General features: G+C 35.7%; 1 protein-coding gene across 3 annotated transcripts in view; it reads left to right on the forward strand.

Moving 5' to 3' along the window:
• LOC149569632 (GTP-binding protein) overlaps positions 1–24,368 on the forward strand; it is a 242,567-nt gene that overhangs the window by 64,665 nt on the left and 153,534 nt on the right. For all 3 annotated transcript variants that reach the window (XM_089822343.1, XM_089822345.1, XM_089822344.1), the window contains exon 6: positions 13,171–13,379. In XM_089822343.1, coding sequence (XP_089678469.1) covers positions 13,171–13,379 — 209 coding nt within the window. The remainder of the gene's footprint in view (positions 1–13,170; positions 13,380–24,368) is intronic.

Below are 24,368 nucleotides of genomic sequence, written 5' to 3' on the forward strand. Positions count from 1 at the left end.
GTAGAGGAGAGAGAAACTGCTCGTTGCTTCTTACTGGTCCATGTGATTGCATTGGATCCCAAACTGAACACATATCCAGAAGTTGACTTTTTATCATCAACAGAGCCTGCCCAATCTGAAGCTGTGAACCCACTAAGTTTAGGATTAGAACTTAGAGAGTACAAAAGTCCATGATTTGAAGTGCCCTTCACATAACGAAGCACACGCTTTGCTACCATCCAATGTTCAACCTTAGGAGCTGTCATAAAGCAGGAGATATAGCTGACTGCGAAGCTGATGTCAGGCCTAGTAGTAGAGAGGTAGATGAGACTACCTACTAGTTGCCTATATATAGTATCATCAACGGAAGGAGAATCAGACTTTGCGGATAACTTGAGACCTTTCTCCATAGGTGTATATGCAGGCTTGCAATCCTACATACAAAATGTCTAACAGGGCCCTGACATATTTGGACTGAGAGATGAATATACCAGAAGACTGTTGCCAAACTTCAACACCTAGGCAATAATGCATGAGCCCAAGGTCAGTCATATCAAAAGACTGGCATAAATTCTGTTTGATTCCCTGAATCAAAGATGCCAAGCTGCCAGTGATGATCAAATCATCCACATAAATAACTAGAAGGATGATGCCATTCTTAGTAGTCTTGATGTACAAATTTGAGTGTAAAGAACTCCTTTTGAAGCCTAGATCACTGAGGTACTTATCAATTTTTATGTACCATGCCCGAGGAACCTGCTTCAAGCCATAGAGGGCTTTTACCAATCTGAGAACCTGATGGCCTTTACCAAGAACCTTGAAACCAGGAGGCTGCGTCATGTAGACCTCTTCATGGAGATCACTATTCAGGAAAGCACTCTTGACGTCCATCTGATAGAACTTCCAGCCAAACTGTGCTGCCATGACTAGGACTAATCTAATGGTGCTCATCTTTGCAGTAGGAACAAAGGTCTCCTCATAATTAATGCCCTGATGCTGAGAAAAACCCTTCGCCACTAAACGAGCTTTGTACTTGTCCAAAGTACCATCTGATTTGTATTTGATTTTGTAAACCCATTTGTAGCCAATAGGTTTCTTCCCTGGTGGAAGATCAGAAAGAACCCAGGTGTTGTTCTTCAACAAGCTCTCGTGTTCAGATTGCATGGCTTGTTCCCACTCTGGAATTCCTTTTAGCCTTGGAATATGTTTGAGGTTCAAACACACTATGAATGTTGGCCATGAGAGCAAAGTTAACAAAATCTATAGTTTTGCTCTTTTTTCGAGTAGTTCTCCCATCAATGAGCTCATCATCACGAAGATCAGCAAGTGTCTTAGCCCACCACTTAGGCTGGATAGGAGAATGACCAACATTAGTATCAGGAGATGCTTGATGATCAGGTTCCTCATCAGAAGAATCTGGGTCAAATTGAGGTGAAGCATCTACAAAGCGAGGTGATCCTGCAGGAGAAGCTGGAGGTGTCTGTACAAGAATCACTGGTATAACTGGAGTTGCAGGAGCTACTGGAGCCCTCCCATCAGGTGGACCTAATGGAAGCCGAACTCCCAAATCATGAGATTTCATAGGTTGGTCTGCTGGATTAGGAACAGGAGAAGTAGGCATGAAAGGTCCTTGCTGCTCATCAAAAACTACATCATGACTGTAGATGAGACGAGATATCTCAACATTGATAAGGTGGTAGGCTTTGTGAAGACTACTGTATCCACCAAGCATGAGTTTCTGACTCTTGGCATCCAACTTGGTGCGTGACGCATCAGGGATCCAAACAAAAACAAGGGAGCCAAAAACCTTTAGGTGACTGATTCTGGGCTTGCCACCTGACCAGGCTTCTTTTTGAGTTTTACCTTTGACCACCACTGTGGGTGATAGGTTCGATATATAAACTGTAGCATTAACTGCTTCTGCCTAAAACTACTTCGGAACATGTCTATGTTTGAGCATGGATCGAGTGATCTCGGTGATTGTCCTATTCCGATGTTCAACTACACTATTCTGTTGTGGTGTGTGGGATGTGGTTAACTGGCATTTGATGCCATGTGTATCCAAGAAGCTAGAGAAAACATTAGAACAAAATTCCCCCCTATTGTTTGATTTAAGAGTAATAATAGTTTCCCAAACTCTTTTTCAACTAAAGGTTTAAACTTTTGAAATAGAGGAAATGCATCTGATTTCTTTTTAAGGAAATAGACTCGCATTTTTCTATTGAAATCATCAACAAACAATAGAAAATACCAGAGCCCAAGAACAGGAGGAGTGGCTATAGGGCCGGAGATATCGGCATGAACAAGCAGAAGTACCTGAGAAGCTCACCATGAATCGCCATTGGAGAAAGGTGTGCGATGTTGCTTCCTAGCCTGACATGCATCGCAAACTCCAAGCTATTGAGTTTGACTCTCTAGCAATCCAATAACAAGCCCATCCCGAGAAAACTGTGAGAGATAATGCACATTTAAGTGCCCATATCGTTGATGCCAAAGTGTGCTGAAAAAAGACTACCAAGCAGCCATAGCTAAGTCCTGAGAATCACCAGAATCAATGAGTTTGAAAAGACCATGATCCTCAAGACCCATTGCAACAATAGACTGAGTTGCTTGATTAGTGATGGTGCATTGATGTGAATTGAAGGTGACATCCAAGTGTGGAGAATGTCGCAGCAACTGACTGACTAAGAGTGGATCTAGTTCCATCCTTGGAACATAGTACACATCAAGGAATATGAGATTCCTATCAGCAGACTAAATCTGAATGTCGCCTTTGCTGATAACTGTGTACTCTTCTCTACCACCAAAAATAACAGAGTTTGAATAAGGTTGGTAGTCACTAAACCTATCTCTACGGTGAGTGAAATGACGAGAGGCACCTGAATGAATGTACTAGGCAGACGACTTCACATGATCTGCAAGTCTTTTAGCATGAGGGCGTAAAAGGCAAACTCTGTCTGCTTAGTTAGCTTCGCATTGTTCGCTTTGGGTTGCAAACCTGATTGCTTAGATTGTGTAGCTAAGTGTTTCCGACATTCAACCTTCATGTGTCCAAACTTGTGGCAGTAGTTGCATTGAATGTTCTTCTTTCGGGAACCATCTGATGCTGGAGCAGAAGACTTCTGCTGAGATGGCTATTGAATCTTGCCTTTATCCTTCTGAAAGGCTTTTGCCGCAAAGGCTTGCTCTATAAATGTGGAACTGGAGTTGCTACCAAACTGTTGATCCCACTGATCTTGCTGAAGTAGCAGTGTGCAAAGATAAGTGAACTTCAAATCAACAATAGAAGACATGATGTTGAGAGTCTCGATAAAATGCTCATAGGATTTTGGTAAACTCCAAAGGGTGATAACCACAATATCTTCTTCCTCCATCTTGCAACCAATGGCAAGTAACTGATCACGGATTTCCTGAATCTGATTCAGGTGTGCTTGGAGCGAGTTGCGCTCATCCATGACAATAGAAAACATAGTGTTTTTCAGAAAGAAAGCTCTACTTTTATCAGAAGTCTCATGAAGACCTTTGAGATGTGTCCAGATCTTGACAGTTGTCTTGCCGGATGTAATCTAAGAAAGCTGATCATTAGCCACGGATAATTTGATAAGCACCACCACCTCTCAATTATTCAAATCCCATGTATCTTGATGAGAACCAGGAGCAGTTAGACATTTCATAACACCCAAAACAAGTTGATCGGTGTTCCGATATTCAAAAAATTGCAATGATTCATTGCTTCCAGGTGCCATAATTCCAACCATTGAATTTGGAGTTGTGCTCGAGCATAATGTGTTGAATATTTTAGCTTTATATGAAATTTAGTATGTTAAATGATTATTCAATATTACAGATTAATGCAATATTTGTATATAGAGAAAATTGTTTGGTTGCAGGATATAAATTAGATGGCAATTTATATGTCATTCTGGGACCCACACAAGATAATCAATGGCAATCTTCCTGCCGGTTTCATATTCCTAAGATAATCAACGGCAATCTTCCTGCCGGTTTCATATTCCTTATATGCCAGATTATTTAGCATTAGCAAATATTAAAAGTTTTGAAGCATCGGTGTATATCAAAAGCCTTGAAGCATCGGCGAATATCAAAGATTATAATAATGTTGACGTCTGAAGTATGACATCTGTCGGTAGCATTTTTCATATTCTTTCCTGTGGCTTTCGATTATTATTATATCTTTGAGGTAGAGCACGATTGTATATATAATCTTCTTGAATCGGTTTCTTTTCCTAAAAATATCTGGACGTCTTCTAGCCGTGGTCTCAAACTTCTTATATGTGTTCTGTTTTGAATTTTGAGAGATGTAATGTGATCAATGTCTCTATTTGATATTTTATATATATATCGTAGCTTATTCTTTTAGAGGTAACAATAAGTAAGACATATATTTGAATATTGCTTTGAACTTTGTAATCAGATAGCAGTTCTGAATCTTGGTATTTGTTTTGTAATCAGACAGCAGGTCTGAATTTTGTACTAGTCATTTTCATTAAATAAAGGTACTACTTTGAAGGCTGGGTTTTTTCCCTCTATATAGAGGGTTTTTCCCAGGGTATATGTTGATAGTTTTCATATATGTTTTCTAGTCTATTTTCAACATGGTATCAGAGCCAGGTTCATAATTTCTAAGTCTAGACTAGATTTCTTTTCATTTTTTGAATCATGGTGCTTGGATTGAAGGTAGAAGATCGTCTGGAAGGAGCCTCAAATTTCATCTCATGGAAATCCAGAATCTTGTTAGTTCTGGAAGAAAATGATCTTCTTACATTTGTGGAGTCTGAAGTTTCAGAACCCTCTGATCCTAAAGAAATAGCAGCTTGGAAAAAGAATGTGATTCTGGCCAAAAGAATTATTATTGACTCCATGAAGGATCATTTAGTTCCTACTATTTCCAAGCTGAAATCTGCCAAAGAAATGTTTGATTCACTGCATAGTGTGTATGAGATAAACAATACCAGCAGAACTTTGGCTTTTCGCATGCAGCTTCTTCATATCAAGATGTGTGATGGGGACACAACCCAAGAACAGAATGGACACAACAGAAAAGGGAAATTGTGTTAACTGGGAAAATAAACTAGTACAAACAGTTCAGAGAAAATAAACTTCAAAACATGCCCTAAGGGCTTACAATAGCATAAATCTGGAGAAAATTTCTCCTTTTAGTACCTCCTCTCAAACTCCACTCCGAACTGCCTTTTACAATGCTAGAAATCTCCTTAAATAGACCCCGGAGGGTTAAGGACTAGGAGTACATTCTAGAAAGTGCTAGTAGGCATCCACCGACCAAATAGAAGGTTCCAGAAGCTGCGTTAGAAGTCGGTGCAAATCTAGAAGAATCTAGAAACGGTAACCGAACTTTCGGGAGGCATAACTTTTGAACCGTAGCTCCGATTGACGAACCGTTTACATTTTTGGAAAGCTCTCGAAGCGCTCTATAGCCCTATGGACCAGCTTAGCTCGTCCCCCATTTTTCGGCCCTTTTCGAGGTCATTTAATGCCCCTAACCTGACCATGAAGCATTCTTAGGAGGTTTCCAAAACCCGAAAAACTGCAATAACTTTCAAACCGTGGGGCCTATTGACCTGATTCTTTTTCTGGAATGCTCTAAATCATGATTACATTCATCTGGCCAATTCACACCTAGTTTACCAAAATGATGGCCCAAAATAAATACTCCTATTTTTTCAGGATTTTCAAACGCACTGATAGTGGCACTGTGAGAGTTGTAACCTTTATTTGACCCGAATGGGTATCCAAAAATGAAAACACATCAAACAAAAACTAAGTCTAAGTACATTTTTTTGAGTGACACAGGATTGCCCTTATACCTCTGGATGCTCTTGCATCAATGTGCAAAGGTGACTCTATTGTCTCTTTCTTCTTGAAGATTTCTGAACTTAAAGATTAGTTAAGCTTTATTGGAGAATCTGTCAATGACAAAGAACTTGTTATGCTTGCAATGAATGGTCTACCTCATTCTTGGGAATCTTTCATTCAAGGTATTAGTAGCAGAAGTGATTTTCCAACCTTTGAAAGGCTGAGAACTGATTGTATTCAAGAGGAGTTCCGTCTGGAAGCTAGAGGGAGTTCTCGTAAATCTATTCAAGTAGAAGATCAAGTGCTTACTTCTCAAACTTCTAAGAAAAGAGGAAGAAAGAAATTTTTCAAAAGGTTTGAAGAAAAAAGTCTTTCCTCATCTTTTGAATTTAAAAGAAAGAAAGATTTCTCCAAGATTAAATGCTTTAGATGTGAAAAACTTGGTCATTTTGCTAAGCATTGACTATGAAACTCAATTTTCATGATGTGATTATATTTGATTCAAAAGTTTCTTCTCCCTCAAAGGATTCTTATGATCACTCAGAAGGTCTTGTTCTTATATCAGCCTTGTCTAGTCATGTGCAAGCTGATCGTAATACTTGGTTAATAGATAGTGCTGCATCTCGTCACAGTTTTGGGTTCAAGCATCATATCTCAAATTTGGTTGAATCAGATCCTCATCTTCAAGTGATCATTGGTGATGATGCATCCTATTCTGTTAAAGGGGCAGGTAACACTATTAAAATTAAAATCTGGTATTCCTCTTCATCTAATTGATGTTTTATTTGTTCCTGGTATCAAGAGGAATTTAATTTCCATATCAGCTTTGGAAGATAAGGGTCTTAATATTGCTTTTTCTAATGGAAGTGTAATGGCTTGGAAGAAGGATTCTATTTTAATTCTGCTCAAATTATTGGTGAACGTCATGGAAGTCTTTATAAGCTTGCAGCCAATCAAGTTCATGCTTTAAATCATTCTACTTCCAACATCAACTTATTATGGCACAAGAGATTTGGTCATCTTAATTTCCAGTCTCTTTCTTCTTTAGGGAAGTTTGTTGTAGGTCTTCCTTCTCTCAGTTCCTCATTTGATGGCATTTGCAAAGGTTGCTCTTTGGGAAAATTTTCGAAAAGTCCTTTTCATTCAAGTGAAAATAGATCTAAGCATGTTTTAGAGCTGATTCACTTAGATTTATGTGGACCAATGTCATCAGCTTCTTTAAGTGGTTTTTGGTACTATGTTACTTTCATTGATGATTGTTCTTGTAAAACATGGATCTATTTTCTTAAAACCAAAGAATCTGATGAAGTATTATCCAAGTTCAAGGAATTTAAAGCCTCGGTTGAGAATTTATCTGAAAAGAAAATCAAGACTCTCAGATCTGATAATGGCAGTGAATTTATTTCAGGTTCTTTTCAGTCTTTTTGTGTTGAAGCAGGAATCAAGAGGGAGTTCTGTGTTCCCTATAATTGTCAGCAAAATGGAGTTGTTGAAAGAAAAAACAGATCTATTGTTGAGGCTGCTAAAGCTATGATTCATGACAAAAATTTGCAAATTTTTCTTTGGGCAGAGGCCTACAGGACGACAATTTATGTTCAAAATAGGAGTCCTCATCGCATACTTAATAATATGACTCCAAAAGAAGCTTTCTCCGGTACTAAACCTGATGTAAGTCATTTAAAAGTTTTTGGTTCATCAGTTTATATTCATATTCCCAAAGATAAGAGATTAAAATTAGATCTTTCAAGTAAAAAGGGAATTTTTGTTGGTTATAGCGAATTTGCCAAAGCTTATAGGATTTATATTCCAGGGCAAAAGTCTATTGAACTTAGTAGAGATGTTTCTTTTGAAGAAAATTTTGACTGCTCCAAATTTGCTGATTCTTCTCTTGATGTTGATTTGGATGTTCCTATGGTTCCTGAAAATTCTTCTTCTAATCCGGAAATCTTCTCTGAGAGGGAGGATTCTCCTTCTCCTAAAATTCAAGATATTTCTGAAGCTGAACCTAGTGGTCCTTTGAATGAGAAGAAGAGACCGTTGTGGGCAAGGAATATCATGCAAGAAGCTGAAAATTTTTCAGCCCCTAAAGGAACCTTTAGGGAAAGTAAACGTCCTCAAACTTTTGATAATTATTCTGCTTTAATGTGTAATCTCATTGACTCTGAACCTTCATGTGTTGAATCAGCTTTAAGTTAGCAGGTTTGGAAGGATGCCATGTTAGAAGAATACGAGTCTATTCTAAAAAATAAAGTTTGGGAGGTTGTTTCTCGACCTAAAGATAAATCAGTTATTTCCTCTAAATGGTTATTCAAAACAAAACATGCTGCAGATGGGAGTGTGGACAAATTCAAAGCCAGATTTGTTGCCAGAGGTTTCAGTCAAAAAGAAGGTATAGATTATGATGAAATTTTTGCTCCTGTAGCAAGGTACACTTCTATCAGAACCATTATTGCTATTGCTGCAAGTAAAAAATGGAAGATTCATCATATGGATGTAAAAACAGCTTTCCTCAATGGATTTATTAATGAAGAAGTTTATGTAGAACAATTCGATGGATTTATTTTACATAACAAAGAATCTCATGTATGCAAACTTCATAAGGCATTGTATGGTCTTAAACAAGCACCTCGAGCTTGGTATGAGCGCATTGATGGTTATCTTTTGAGTTTGGGTTTTTCAAAGAATGAGGCTGATTCAAACATTTATCTCAAAAGGTATAAAGATCTCTTGTTGATTCTTTTTCTTTATGTTGATGATCTATTTATCACAGGAGATGATGAAATGATAGTCAAATGCAAAAAGGATTTATCTTCTGAATTTGAAATGAAAGATCTGGGTTTAATGCATTATTTTCTTGGTCTAGAAATTTGGCAACTATCTAATGAAATCATTATCAGTCAAGGTAAATATGCTCTTGATATTCTTAAGAGATTTGGTACGCTTGACTGACTCCTATGGAATCTAATTTGAAGAGAATTCAAGTAAATGCAGCTGATTCAAAATTGATTGATTGTACTATTTACAGACAATTGATTGGTTCTCTCATGTATCTCGTCAATACAAGGCCTGATAATTGTTTTGCTGTCAATACTTTGAGTCAATTTATGAGTGAACGTCGGAAATTTTATTTCACTGCAGTTAAGCATATTCTGAGATATGTCAAAGGGACTTTACAATATGGAGTGAGTTTTTCTTGTTCTAATGATTTGAAACTTCATGGGTTCTCAGATTCTGATTGGGCTGGTTGTTTTGTGGATAGAAAAAGTACTTCTGGTTTTTGTTTCAGTCTTGGTTCAGGCATGATTACTTGGTGCAACAGGAAGCAAAAATGTGTAGCTCAAAGTACTGCTCAAGCTGAATATGTGGCAGCTTGCTCAGCAACTCGTGAAGCAATTTGGCTTCAAAAACTCATAAGTGGATTATTTGAAAAATCTTCTGATCCTACTACAATTTTCTGTGATAATCAAAGCTGCATAAAAATTTCTATAAATCCATTTTTTCATGACAAGTCAAAGCATATAGAGATTAAGTATCATTACTTAAGAGACATGGTTCTTCGGAAGGCTGTGGAGCTGAAGTATATCAGCACTGAAGATCAGACTGCTGATATTTTTACCAAGCCTCTATCTAAGGTGAAATTTTGTTTTTTCAGAGAAAAACTAGGAATGGTAAATCTTAAGACTTAAATGGAACTAAGTCTAGCTTATTTAGATTTATCTATTATTATTATAAGTCTAGCTTATTTAGATTTATCTATTATTATTATTTTTGGTGTGTGATCTGATAAATATTGTAAGATCAGCTATTACAGCTCTTTCACTATGCGATAGTGAATATCATGTAGAGAGAGTCCATGATATTATCATGTTGAGTAAATCCGTGATAAGAGTTGTGTGTTATGTTGAGAGATTCCATAACTATTCACGTTGAGTGAGTCCGTGAATGAAGGCTTAGCTGTGAGTCTTACAAATTTGTCATGATTGATCAAATCCAATTATGAATAAATGTTTTTTTTAAGAGATATTTCATGATTTTAATCAAATTGGATCTTTGTGCTGTTTATTTAACTTACAAATTCCATATAAGCTAAGAGGGAGTGTTGAATTTTTTAGCTTTATATGAAATTTAGTATATTAAATGATTATTCAATATTACAGATTAATGCAATATTTGTATATAGAGAAAATCGTTTGGTTGCAGGATATAAATTAGATGGCAATTTATATGTCATTCTGGGACCCACACAAGATAATCAACGGCAATCTTCTTGCCGGTTTCATATTCCTTATATGCCAGATTATTTAGCGTTAGCAAATATTAAAAGTTTTGAAGCATCGGCATATATCAAAGGTCTTGAAGCATCGGCGAATATCAAAGATTATAATAATGTTGACGTCTGAAGTATGACATCTGTCGGCAGCGTTTTTCATATTCTTTCCTACGGCTTTCGATTATTATTATATCTTTGAGGCAGAGCATGATTGTATATATAATCTTCTTGAATCGGTTTCTTTTCTTAAAAAAATTTGGACGTCTTCTAGCCGTGGTCATAGACTTCTTATATGTGTTCGGTTTTGAATTTTGAGAGATGTCATGTGATCAAAGTCTCTGTTTGATATTATATATATATATCGTAGCTTATTCTTTTAGAGGTAATAGTAAGCAATACATATATTTGAATATTGCTCTGAACTTTGTAATTAGACAGCAGTTCTGAATCTTGGTATTTGTTTTGTAATCAGACAGCAGGTCTGAATTTTGTACTAGTCATTTTCATTAAATAAAGGTACTAATTTGAAGGCTAGGTTGTTTCCCTCTGTATAGAGGGTTTTTCCCAGGGTATATGCTGATAGTTTTCATATATGTTTTCTAGTTTATTTTCAACATAATGTTTGTTAGAGATGCCATAACATGTTTTTCAGTAAAAAACTGATGAAGACACATTATTCGAGGCAAAAAAATGGAAGAGGCAGAAAAATTAGAGAGTGACCCAGATGAGAGCTTAAAAAAACCTAGAAGGAATATGGTGTCGTTTTCTAGATTCGCTGGCTCAAAAAGCAAGGCACAAAAATCGAGGCACCCAAAAAAATTTGACGACCTAGTTGAGCTTTCAAAAAACCCACCAAGAAAATGTAAAAATATTTTGGATATGGTATGAAAAATTAGGGTTTCAATCAAAACTCTAGCTGGCTGCAAAAGAACTCCAAATAATGGTGGATTTGGACAAAATGATTGTAGAACTGAACCATAACAATGGTGATTCATTAGGTGACTATAGCTGGATGAAGATCACGACAGCATGAAGAGAAAAAAGATGAAAAAAAATGCAGCAGACGCCATCCAGATTTGAGAAAAAATGAAGGCTGACGTGAGGGAAAAAAGGCGCATTTGAGGTTGCATTTTTCAGTCATCCGAAGCCCTTTCACTGCATTTTAATGAACGCCATTTATTTGCAAACTAAGGTTGAACAGGTATAAGATATTTGCTGGTTGTGAGCAGGAAAAAGATGCCGCATGTTGACACCTTTAAAGTTGCGATTTTGCAGTTGGGAGGTAGGAAAAAGAAACTTGCAATTTTTTGGCAAAGATCCTCCACAAACCCAGGTATTTGTGACGCGATTTTCAAAAGGTGTGAGCTCTGCAATGATTTTAGATGTGACTAGAGACCATGACCCATGATTTGCACAGACGAATTTCTTACAAGGACAAAAACCCTAGGTGGGTTTTGGAGAAAAAACCTTAGAAATGATTTTTTGAAAAAATTGAACAAATAATTTCAAAAGAAATTATAGATTTTTCAAAAAAATTGAAGTTTAGGCTTTGATACGATATTACGAAGTAATTGGTAAATACTTGCTTGCTATTAACAGAGACCAAGAGGTCTATAGATACAAAAGAATAAAATGATGTTTCCTTAGGAAATGATTGTAGAGAATAGAAACATTCTATTCTAATAGAGAGCTTAAAAAGAAAAAACAAACTAAAGCTAACTAGATATTTACAATAGATTACCATTAACTAATAATAGATGACTATCTATTATTGTAATAAGATGGGTATGAATATGTGTTCTGTAAACTTTGAGGGAATCCACTTGTAGATTGGTATTTTAGCATCCTACTACATACTAATTGTCATCCTTAGTGTTGACTTAGAGAAGTAAGGAATAGGGTTTGAATATGTGACTATCAAACATATTATTAATTATTCATTTCTTTCTTAAATTAATTTAATTAGATGCACACTCCAAAACCCTAGTTGAGAACGTTAGGGTAAATCAAAGTAAAGTCCTAATTGGTCTTATTATGACAGCATTGTTAAACAGTCAAACTTGAACCTGACTTTGAAAACATCACATCCCATGAAAATGAAAGTAACAAACATCAAACTAAAAAGTCCACCATCTCACGCAAATCCACAAATAAAAGGGAATGAAGTAGACAGTTTATTTCTAAAAAGGCCAATCGTTTTTGGAGAAAAGCATGGGGACTATGCAGATCATTTCCCAGATCTTTCTGACCAAATCAGTCTGTCATCTGGGACCCGTGATATCTGACAAAAACGGCTAATTTGATGTTTGAATGAGTTGTTTGGTTTGAATGAATATTAAATTGTGCTTGTTCATTTTGAATGATTTGATTGTTTTGACAATGATTTGGTTAAATTTTTGGCAAGTTTCTGAATGATTCAATTGAATGTTTGAAGGACTGATATTATTTTCATCCGTTTAGAGGATTTAAATGAAATGAATGAATGAATCTAGTTAAATTAATTGTTCAATCCTTCTTCTGTGTGGACAGCGACTCCCCTATAGATTGTAAGGCCCAGTCCAAAGCAAGATCCCTACTTATTTTGAACCTCTAATAACAAAAGTAAATGTAACCACATGAATTTATTTTGATTTTTTGCTTGAGTAAAAGCATTAAACTAAGTTCTAACAATTTATGTAACAAGAAGCAACTAAAATTATATATTAAATTAACTAGATTTCTCTAGTCTAATCAATCTTATATAATTAAATAGCTAAATATTTTTCATTAGAAAAATGCAACAAATTGCTTGCTAGAAAATTAAGCAGTAAACAGGATGGCTAATTAAAATTCACCTTTTTATTTAACAGGAGTAAAATTATTCTCTGTATTTGATGGCTCAGTTCCTTTCACTGCCTTGACCACATTTGTTTGACAATGACAAAATTAAACTCCAATTTGGCTAGACATATTAGTCTTTTGCTTCATTTTCACTAGTTTTATTTTTCCATATGTGATGTAGATAGCATTATTTTTAGAGTGTGGAAGAACTGATTTTATTATCGTAATTTTCCATGGTTTTGATTAGGCTGTTGCTTTTTCGATAGATACATTTAAAAATGAGGAGAATACAAATGAGGATGACAGTGACAAGTTGCCTTTACAACTAGCGATTGTGGGGCGCCCAAATGTTGGCAAGTCAACACTATTGAATTCATTATTGATGGAAGAGCGTGTGCTGACTGGGCCTGAGCCAGGTCTAACACGAGATTCTGTTCGGGTGCAGTTTGACTATGAGGGCCGAAACGTTTATCTGGTTTGAATTGAATTTCCTTAAAATCTTTCATTTCGCCTTCAGGTGGCTGTTTCTTCATCTTATTAAATGTATTTTCAGAAGGAAAACAAAATTACTTTAGAATTTGAATTAAAAAATGGGCAAAGTTAACATCATGTTTAGCTTAGCAGATGATATGCATGACTTAGAAAGCATATACTGGTGGATAGATAAGGAATTATTTCATCTGGCATTCCCTTCTGGTCTGAAATCTAATGTCGGAAGATACATAATGCTTCAGATTAACTGATATGGTAATGCCACTAGTGTATTATGTTCACTAACAAGTGAAACATGTATTTTTTGTAATGAAGTGTATTATGTTGTAGTGATCCAGGAATAAAGTGTTTTTGGACTGAAGATGTTTAGAAATTTTGTGAAGCATTAAATAAAAACAAAAGTTAAGGTGCTACATATTTAGACATAAAATATTAGATTAACTAGAAAGGTACGTTTGTATGTTTTCTAAATGTCAGCATGCGGAGTTCATGACACAATGCTTGATGAAAATCTCAAGGTCCAAACAATGTATAGTTGTGGATGTTTAATATAGATTCAGCTAGAAACAGTACATGTCACATTACACAAGTAAACTGTAATATCCATGAATAACTACTCCACACACACTGATCACTGGCAGAAATGGTTCACATGACATTGTAAATCTAAAATTTGCAAATTTGAGAAATGTAGACAGCCACAGTATGCTTACACCAATCACTAATATTTGAAGCAAATTTTTATGTATTAGTATAAACTACTGACTCTGTGAGAAGTTTGACAGTTTGAATTATAAAAAATATTTGATTGACAACTAGACAGCCCCAAATATATGTAGATAAATGGAATTTGTTATCAATAGAACCTGCAACTAGAATTATAACTGGCAACTTACAAACTCCATGGATCTGGAAACAATTTACTGTCAATGTTTCCGGTATCTGCACAGTTGACTGGTTTCGTAATGTCCCCTGCTAGGGTGCTGCCAATTTCAAACGATTAACTTACAACACTTGTTGAACAATCCAGATCAGTGGGGGGGTGGGGGGGGGGGTTGGTGGGGGGTGTCGAATCAGTTATCACAAAATATCTTTCTTAATTTTAATTGATCTGAATCAACCTTACTTCAATTAGATAAATAAAACAGATATGAACATGAAAGCACATAAGAACACCATACACAACGAACACCAGATTTTTACGAGGAAAACCTAAGATGGGAAATACCATGGAGAATGCTAATTCTCAATTATGAAACACTGGCTAATGTGACCTTGGTTCAGGTGATGTTTACAAAGGATGACTCTTTTCCAAGTTGCTCATTGCAGCTGGGCTCACTGCCCAACTATCAAAGCCAACAGAAAAAGGCTCACTGTCGAAAGAAGTATAATTAAAGGAATCCACCACTGAAATACCTGTCACCAACGACAACGCCTGAAAAACCTTATGGTCCGCTACCTCCAATCACACACTTTTGCATACTTAACAATATCTAGATTTTTCCTTTCAGATTTGTATCCTTCTAAACACACGAAGGTCGAACAGAATCCTCTTTTACTAGACCATTCCATGCCTTCATAGTTTTCTAAGTCGGCCAAACAGTATTTGATTTAGACCATCACAAGGCATCCAATGAGATATTGATATTGCTTATAGCAATATGGATTGCTGTTTCTGATATATAATCTTAAAACATGCAATGTCTGATCCGTAATTATCACTTTTAGTGATATAGTTGTGTCTGATCTTGATATATAAACTTGCAACAATATAGTTTATCTTGTGTCTGATATGTATGTCCTCCCTTGCAATCAATTGTGCTGTCTCTGATTTATTATTACGTGTTTGCAACTTAACAAGGCAATTCGGCAACTGCTCAAATGAGCAGACCCAGTTAACGATTAAAAGTGAATAAGTTTCCAAGTGTGATGATGCTAAATGAGTGATTGAAATGCCTTCATATGCCTTATATTTGAAATGATAGGTCACGTTGTAAGGACACTGTTGTCTTGCATTTTGTCACCACAAAATGCAGGTAACAGTACGAAACTTTTTCAAACTAGTTGCGCATCTCTCTAAGTTGAATTTGATATTCAATTGCTTAATGTTGATCGATCAATCAACTCCAATTCGTATATCAAATTGTTTTACTAAAGATTTTCATCAAGTTTTTTTCGTTTTGCTTTCTGTCGAGCCTTTGCTTGATTTTTGAGGCCTTCATCGTCCTTTTCTTTACTTTTGAGTTTGCATTTGTTGGTTTTTAGTCCTATGGTCTTCCTCAAGTCATGGCTTTCAGTTTTCCCTTCAATTTGATCTAACCTAAAGCGTAATCGGATTTGTCAGTCAAGAGATATGGCCGTTTTAGTGCCTCAAAAGTGGACTTTTTTGATGCAACGACACGAATTAAAAATATCATGTTATATTTTTAATTTAACATTCACTTTTTGAAAAATATAATTTAAATTCACTTTATATTATGTTTTTAAGTTACATTACGATTAAATTTTTCACTTAGTAACTATAGTGCACTTTATGTTATAATTTTAAGTTGAGTTACTTTTTGATTTTTCACTTAAAGTGACTATATTAACTATATAGTTCAGTTTAATTTTTGATGTTTAAATCAAATGCTCTTTTAAAGGTTACTTTTTAAATGATATTTATATGTTCTATTTTTTAATATGATATGTAAATATGGTTTATATCCCTTTTAAGTCACATTTTAATGAAATTAAATTGACTTGTTTAATCACTTTAAGTCATCAAAAGTGGACATTTTACATGTCACTACATATAAAGTTGAACTTAAAAGCATAAGGTCATCAAAAGTGGACCTTTTTGATATCATTACATAAAAAATGTGAGCTTTCACTTGAAATGTGTTATTGAATCCAAAACATGAGCTTTCACTTGAAATGTGTTATTGCATCCAAAACATGAGCTTTCACTTGAAATATTTCATGCCTCCTAAAAGGTGCGATTTGCCTTATGGGGAGTTTTTAAAATATGCATTCCATCCCAAAAGGTGTGATTTTAACCAAAATCGTATTTTAAAACATGACATGCCTCCTCAAGGGTCCGATTTGCACTAAAGCTCTTGTATTTGCTCCCAAGAAACTCGATTTTGGAAGAACACTTGGAAAGATCCTCCAAGAACCTGATTTTGAAGATTGTGAGAGTTTTACTTAATGGTTTTTCATGAGATCTCTAATAGGATTGTTTTTGCTTAGCCATGGATTTTCCAACATTAAAAATCGATTCATCTTGCTAAAAAACATTTTTCCAAGCTCTATCCAAGGGCGCATTTTTGATGAAAACTCCAAATAAATCCGTTTTTGGCCCACATTTTTGTTCAAGGAGGAATCAATTTAGCATATTTTGGTGTTTGCATTGCATCTTGGTACATGTTTTGGTGTTTAACAATCAAAACGTTTTGATCTTGTGCCTTGAAGAAACATGTTTTTGCAAAAAATGTCCCATAAGCATGTGCATGTAAAACCATTGGGTTTTTGAACAAGGATAGGGTGCGTTTTTGGCATCTCCCATTAAAATGCCTTGTTTACTGCCTTCTCCCATTCAAATTCGTAAAGTTTGAAAGATTCAAAGTGCTTTTGAAGAATTTTTCAACATTGGAGCATTTTCCTCCATTTTTGGTACTTAATCTTCATGTAAATGGTCTTATTCTTTCTTGCTATTTCATTTGTGCTTATCTTGCTGATTTTATGCACATTATTGCTTGATGATTGCCACTTGTTGAAATTGATACCATGTAAAGTGCATTTTTCCTTTAAAAATGAAGAAATTGTTCAGTTTCATGTTTTTAGTTTTTTCCCAAACTCCAAATTCGAAATTGTGTGTTGAAGTGCTTTGCATATTGACATGTTTGAGTCACTTTCCAAAGGTACATTTTTCTTTTTGAGTTTTTGTGTTTTGTACTTTCTTTCAGGTTTTCTCCACTTTGGAGAAGTATCAAATTTTTTCCCAAGAACTTATTGTTGTTTCACTTCATGCGAAAGCATCATCATGTTCTCCTTCCATCTTCTATGTCACAACACTTCACATCTCCTCCGACAAATGCGATTACATGTTTTCTATCTGATTGACCATCCGCACATGCATGTAATCCCATTTTCCGCTTCCATTTTCACCCATCTCACTTTTCGTATTCACTAGCACAACACGATTACACGAAAAGCCTCACCCATAATAGCATCTCAAAACCTTGTTTTTAACTTAAAGTCACTTTTTGAAAAGTCGAAAAGATGTCATTTTCATTTTCCATGTATTTTGGTTTCACCTTTTCACCAAAGATGACTATAAAGTTCATTGTCCCTCTTCCATTTTCCATTTCCATCTCTCCATATGCATTGGCGCCCTCATGAGCAAATACATTTTTCCACATCCTCCATCCACATTCGCATCGCATCTCACTTTCCATCCCCCATTGCATGTTGCACTTACATGTACTTATTTTTCATGCAATAACGTCTTGAAGATCCTAAGTTACGCTTGAAAATCAACAATCTCCATTCACACGCATTCCCATGCGTTTCACCTTCACACATTTTCATTTCATTTCATTTTATTCCCTCTTTCATTTTTCATCTTCATAACATTTCATTTTGCATTCCGTTTTTGTTCACATTTCATCTTCATTCACTGCATACATGATTTCTTTTTGAGATCATTTCATCGGATCGAGAATCAACTTGCATGGCGATTTCATCTGATGATGTATTTATGTTTTGGGATTTTTGTGTTGCAGCGCAAGCACAAGAGATGCCCTTATCATCAAAATCCAAAGACAAGATGAAATATCAATACGATAAAGAGTTGGCTCATGCAACTCTATTATCAGTTGTATCTGTTCTTGATAATGTAATGGACACAATGATCGGTCATGTGGACGTGGCTGATTTTCTGCGGAGAGTTGAAACTCTTGTTGGCCACGAGATGAAGCGCATGAAAAGAAGTCACATTCACTCTATGTCTGCATTTCCTATGGCGGCCATGGAACCTGATTTCATTCTTGGATGTGCAAGGTGTTTTAGTCCAAAATAAAGACTATCAAGGACGCTGACGACAGGGCTGTCATTAGCCTTGATCCAGAGGTCATTGAGCAAATCTTCAAGGTACCACATAGAGCAGAGTGTGCAGATCTAACCAAAGAATCATCTTTGGCATGCTGGAATGAGAAGAAAGGTGATTATCAGAAATATGTCAACCAATACTAGTTAGACAATAAGAGGAACAACTTCTCAAGATGGCCAAAGATAGTTGATCGGTCTAACTTCTAACAAGAATACAAAGATCTCATCATCCTTCTCAACAGAGTTTGCGGTCTCAAAGATTCTACTGATTTCGAGCCATGGATGTACAAATTCATCTTTCGAATCATGGTTAACAAAGAACACATCTTTTGGGGAGAGTTGATTAGCACTGCACTTTGTCAGCAGTTGCTCAATGAAGGAACTTCAACACCTTTTTGCATGAACTCCTACCTTGTCTACATTGCTGCTGCCATGGGATCTTTCTTTGGTCTTTCAACCAAAGGAGGTCGTCTTCAAATTCCTGTTTGGGATTACTCTGACCAGATCATCCTGGCTAATAGTAAATTTCATTACAGAAGGGTCTAAGATGACTTCTTTGGGCATTTCTGGTGCTTATTCAATAGATAGTTATCCGTCAAGATGGTATTTGATGTAGCATGGAAAAAGGTGAATCAATATGGTTGTATTTTCATTCAGTTTCCAGCTTTTACATATTTAAGAGTTGGGTATTTTAAAGGTGAACTGTATACCTTACCTAGGTATGTTACAGAACAAATCATCTTGATGGAACTAGCTAGACAGCTCATGGATGTGTAGTGTGATCAGCATGTGATGCATAGACCTGGTTTTGACATTTCATCCGCCAAGCCCTTGGTGATTGGTAATTATTCAATCAATTCTGTGCCCAAAGCAAAGAATGTGGAAGCAAAGTTGCAGCTCATCACCTTGAAGATGTTCAAAGCTAGATACAACTTTGATTACCGAGAAATGAATTCTCAATTGAATGAGCTTACATGCATGTTCATCGCATCGAGGACATCTGGATTGATACAAGATCACAGCTCGACATAATGAAGATGGACTACTGCAGGTTAACCTTGCAGCAAATAAATGATCTTAACATGTTGGAGATTCTTTCAGATTTTCAAGTTGAAGATAATGGCAACATCCTTGATCCAAAATTTCATCAAGCTAACTTTAATAAGAGGTGCCCTTTTCCTATTCAGTGGCAACAGAAAGAAGGTACATCTATCATGGATAGATTTCATTCCATTTTGGTAAATACCAACAAATGATTGAAAAATAAAAGCCTTAAAAGAGTTAATCTTAAGATGGGTTTGGATTGTGGAAGCTTTGGCCCCCTTGGCAAGAAGTCACAGCTCAAAATTATGGGGAAATATGGTGCCTAATCTTCTGATGCTAAGGGTTCCCTCAAATTTAAATTGAAGGGTTGAAAATGATCCAAGTCATCTCAGATCTCTAAACTAGTTCAAGAATTAGAGGAAGAATCAGTGGAGAAATTGGAGACAAAATCAGATGAAGAAGATATGAAGGAAGAAGGGAAAGTCATGATCATATCTCCCCCAAGCCCTGTACAAACTCGTGCACCGTCCATACATGAAGCACCTTTTTTGGATGAAGTAGATGACGATGTGGACTCATTCTCCACTATTTTCACTTATTCTATTCCAGTCTTGGAAGTTAAAACAATGACTCTTCCCATTTCTTTTTCTGCTCCTCTCATCCTTGCAATTGAACAATATGAACATTTGGCAAATGTGTTTGAGAATTTTCCAACTCTTACAAGTGGTCAAGTTTCCCAACTTGATACATCTTTGACAGGTTTTGAGCTTTTTATGACGGAGTCTATTTAGCATGCTCCTATGCCTTCAGCTGTGTAGATTGAATCTTGCTCAGTCATGACAGAAATACAATATGGATCAATGCCAATGGTCTCCACTGTATTTTCTTTTGTGGATGAAAGTTTCAGCTTGCCTGCATGGTTGGGCATAATAATAACAAAGAGAAGAAAAGTGGTTATACCTCTAGATAATCTCCCTGTTAAGAAGACCAAATCCAAATCTTTGAAAGATAAGATTGCTTCAAGGATTTTGGTTGATTCAGATAAAACCAAATTTGTTGAAGTTGTTGAGCCCTTGGTGGACAAACCTGTTGAAGAACTTACTCGTTCTAATTACAAATTTAGTAAGGTTGAAATTAGGAAACAATCATGTCTGAGTTGTTTACAAGATGCTCAAGATGCATTAGCCAATGTATCAAAAAGTAATCATGAGCTACAGGAGAAGAAAAATCAACTGAAATAGGAGGTTTGACACCTAAACAAGGTCATTTGGCAACAATCTTCTTAAAGTGTTGTTGTTATGTCTCAGACGACCAAAGAAAGGAAGTTGATTGAAGCCGCCAAATCTTGGATGGGAGAAATCATCTCTGAGGGAGTTTGAGCTATCATGGAGACATTTGCAGTTCTTAGGCATGTCAAAGAGATGAATGAAATGGAGTGAAACTTGATCTCTTCTTTAACTCGAGAAGCAGATGATTTGAAGGAAATCCTCAATGATTGGGATGAAATGGTAAAATTTGATCTAGATGTTGTGGTCTCGTGTTACATTCTTTCGTCATGTGAAATGTTCTTCAAATTTCAAGGACTTATTGGCTACAAAGAGGAAATATTGAGGAAGCTAAATACAAAGTTGCAGGCAGCCCTTGGAGATTGTCAAGCAGTTGAAACGGGTGTTACTTGTGATTTGGAACAAATGGGATGCTAGGTTCTTGATGAACATGGTAATCTTATTGCAGTTGAAAGGGTAAGCTTAGAATATACAATCATGATCAATGCTGATGTAGATTCTAAAGACTTTGGTTCGCACACAATGAACAAGATTGTCTTGTATAAATCCTCGACAAAGCACTTGTTAGATTCTTCGGCAACAAATTCCAAGGTTGTACAATCAGCGTAAGCAGATGTGGTGAGAATTGAAGTTATATCAAAGATGATGGAAATTGTTGATCTTCCCATAGTGCGTGATGTCATCGCCAAGTTCAAGGCATTGAGAAACAATCTTTAAGATTGTTGTTTTTTTAAATTTTCGTTTGTCGGTCTACGAGGATGCATTACATAAAAATGTAATTACATGTAATGTGAGTTACATGTGCATGAGAAGATGTAATAAGAGTTGCATGTAACCCTATAATTTCTCTTTTAGTTAGACTAGGTCAAAATTGGTTGAGTTGCTTCCACTTTTTCCTCCATCTTTTTCTCAACTCCTGTGCCTATATAAAGGAGTGCCCCTTCATTGTAAAAATCATCTATATTTTTATGTAAGAGAGCTTTGAAGAAATTGTGCCAGCAGAACTTTGTTTGTGTAGCACTATTTTGAGAGAAAAGTGAATACAAAGGAGCATTTGAGACTTAACTTTGATTAAGATTGTTACTTGTGTGAGTTATAAGCTTTGTCTAGAATTCATCTAAGTTATCTTTGATAAATCTTATCTTGTGTTCTTGGTAATTGTATCTTTTGAATTGAAAATAAAAGAGTTAAAAAGCAATTGGAGCTGGAGCTTTGACCAAAAACAATTGCGAAAATATATAGCTAGAAGCTTTATCTGTAGCTTATACTTTTTTCTTAATTTGCAAAATAGTTAAGTTATTCTTATTTTTAGGAGTCTTTGTGCCCTAATTGTAAAGTTTTTCCATATAGATGTACGAACGGACTTGGAGCCAAACCGGTACATTTTCAGCTAGCCTTTGAGTTAGTGAAGGTTTATCGGTATCATTGTTTGCAGCTCTTGATAGAAGTGTAGTTAGAGATTCACCCTGCCCATTACTCGTTCCATGAGTAAGTGGATTCTTTCTTGAAAGTTAAGAAGAAAGGATGTTGGTAACACTCATTTTTCAAAATCTCTCAACTTCTTGCTTACCTTGATTTGATCCAAGGAACAGTAAGAAGGGGGAGCCTTCCCTTTAAAGTAGGAAAGACTTTGTCTCACACGTTGTCACTAGTCATCCTGGTTTGCGACTGAATTTTTACCCAAAATTGTTGATTGCAAAATATCCACCCAACAGACATGAGTTATGCCCCTTCATAATCACTTCCTAATCACAGCACTTCATGACAAATTTAGACTTGCATTTCAACCGATCTGATTCTTTTGATAAACACATCCTTCCTCATGTAAGTAGTTATGTTATCTCTATCAATTAGTCTCCTTACTTATGTAATGTCCCCTCGTTTGGATCCTGAATGGAATGTTGAAACCTACAACAAATCGTGAGCACAATAAAAAAACATGTATAAAAATATGTTAGAAATATTGAACTAACAGTATAAAAACTATCCCCTCTAACCCTTCCTAATCCCTTGGAAGAAACTCTTCTCAGATCACCTAACCCTCTATTGAGAATTTCTTCTCGATTAGGCAATTGTCATATAAAGAGCAACTTCCTAAGGCCTCTTTCGGGATCATTGGTAACACTACTTGGTAGAGATCCCACCTCTACCAAGTCTCTCATCTCTGACATATGAATATTTTGACCACCACAAGATATATTGTCTCTAAGAGATTCTCTACAAATCTCTCTTTGTATTCCAATCCCGATATTCAAACAAGAATGCCCTTTGATCTCTAAGTTTTCCTTTAGAATAAGTCCACATTCAAAAGTGACTACCCTCTAGCCTCCGAGTTCCCTGCTAGAGAAACTCAACATCCATAATTGGATGTAAACATGTTCTCTATGAGAATTATAAAATACTTATCTCATTATAAAAATAAAGAATTATGATATACCTCCATATTGACTTTGGGACTACACTTGATCTTCAATGACCTTACTTTTCCTTTAGTCTCACTTTATATTCTTAAAGTATTCCTTAGTTCTGGAAAATGGACCTACATATATAATGATTAGTCTTCTAATAATTTTTATGTATTGTTGTTGTGTCTCTATTGTTACATCCCAATTTTTGACCTAATTTAGAATATAGCTGTTGAGGTTCAGATGAAGTCAGTTGGCAGTTTAATTCGTTATAATTTGGCAAAAAGGTAAGATGGTTAATTGTTATGATTTCAAGTGAAGATAATATGTTAGATGATCGTTAATCACTAATTCATGGAATTGAGATGAAGGTTAACCGTTACGAATATTTATGATTAAATAATTTATAATTTAATTACAGGAGAATTTCCTTTCAGAAAACACGTCGAAGGGGTGGAAGCATTGTCAAAAAAGAATTAGGCAGGAGCATCACCATCATTGAGTAGATGGGTAGAGGACTTAGCGATTTGGAACAGAATACATCTGCGGGACCCGCATGAGCTATTTAATAAATAATTTAATTAAAATAATCGAGTTAAAATATAAAACGTATCTTAAAGAATTTTAATTTATCTTTCATCATATCATTTTAGTAAATATTTATAAACGTGCATTTAAATATAAAAATGAATTGGCATCATTATATTTTAATAATTTAATAGAGTGATGTTTAGTTGTACATTATAATAATTGAATTATTATAATTTTCAAATTATAATTTTCCAAATTTTCTTTCCAACTTATTTTTCCTTTATTCTTTTCTCTCTTCATAGTCAATTTAATTATTGGAATTCGAATGGATTCTTGTAATTGAAGTTAGCCGGAGAGTCAAGCCTCTTTCTTTTATAGAGTTTCATAGTCGTGTCACAACACCTTTTTTATCTTCATCTCCTTTCTTTCTCCCTACTGACAGTGGCTCTTTCTAAGATTTACCGATTGAAAATCTCTGCATTCTTTTCCTTTTCTTCCACGCTCCTTGCTGCGGAAATCAGAGTCATCGAGTTTGCATAACTAGAGCATTCCAGGATATATCTGCTAAGCCGAGTAAGAAGACAACTGAACCACGATTTTGCTATTTATGTTTCT

The sequence above is a fragment of the Cupressus sempervirens genome, chromosome 3, assembly GCF_028749045.1.
Source record: "Cupressus sempervirens isolate cs-2001-9-10 chromosome 3, ASM2874904v1, whole genome shotgun sequence".
In the NCBI taxonomy this organism is placed as follows: Eukaryota; Viridiplantae; Streptophyta; class Pinopsida; order Cupressales; family Cupressaceae; genus Cupressus; species Cupressus sempervirens.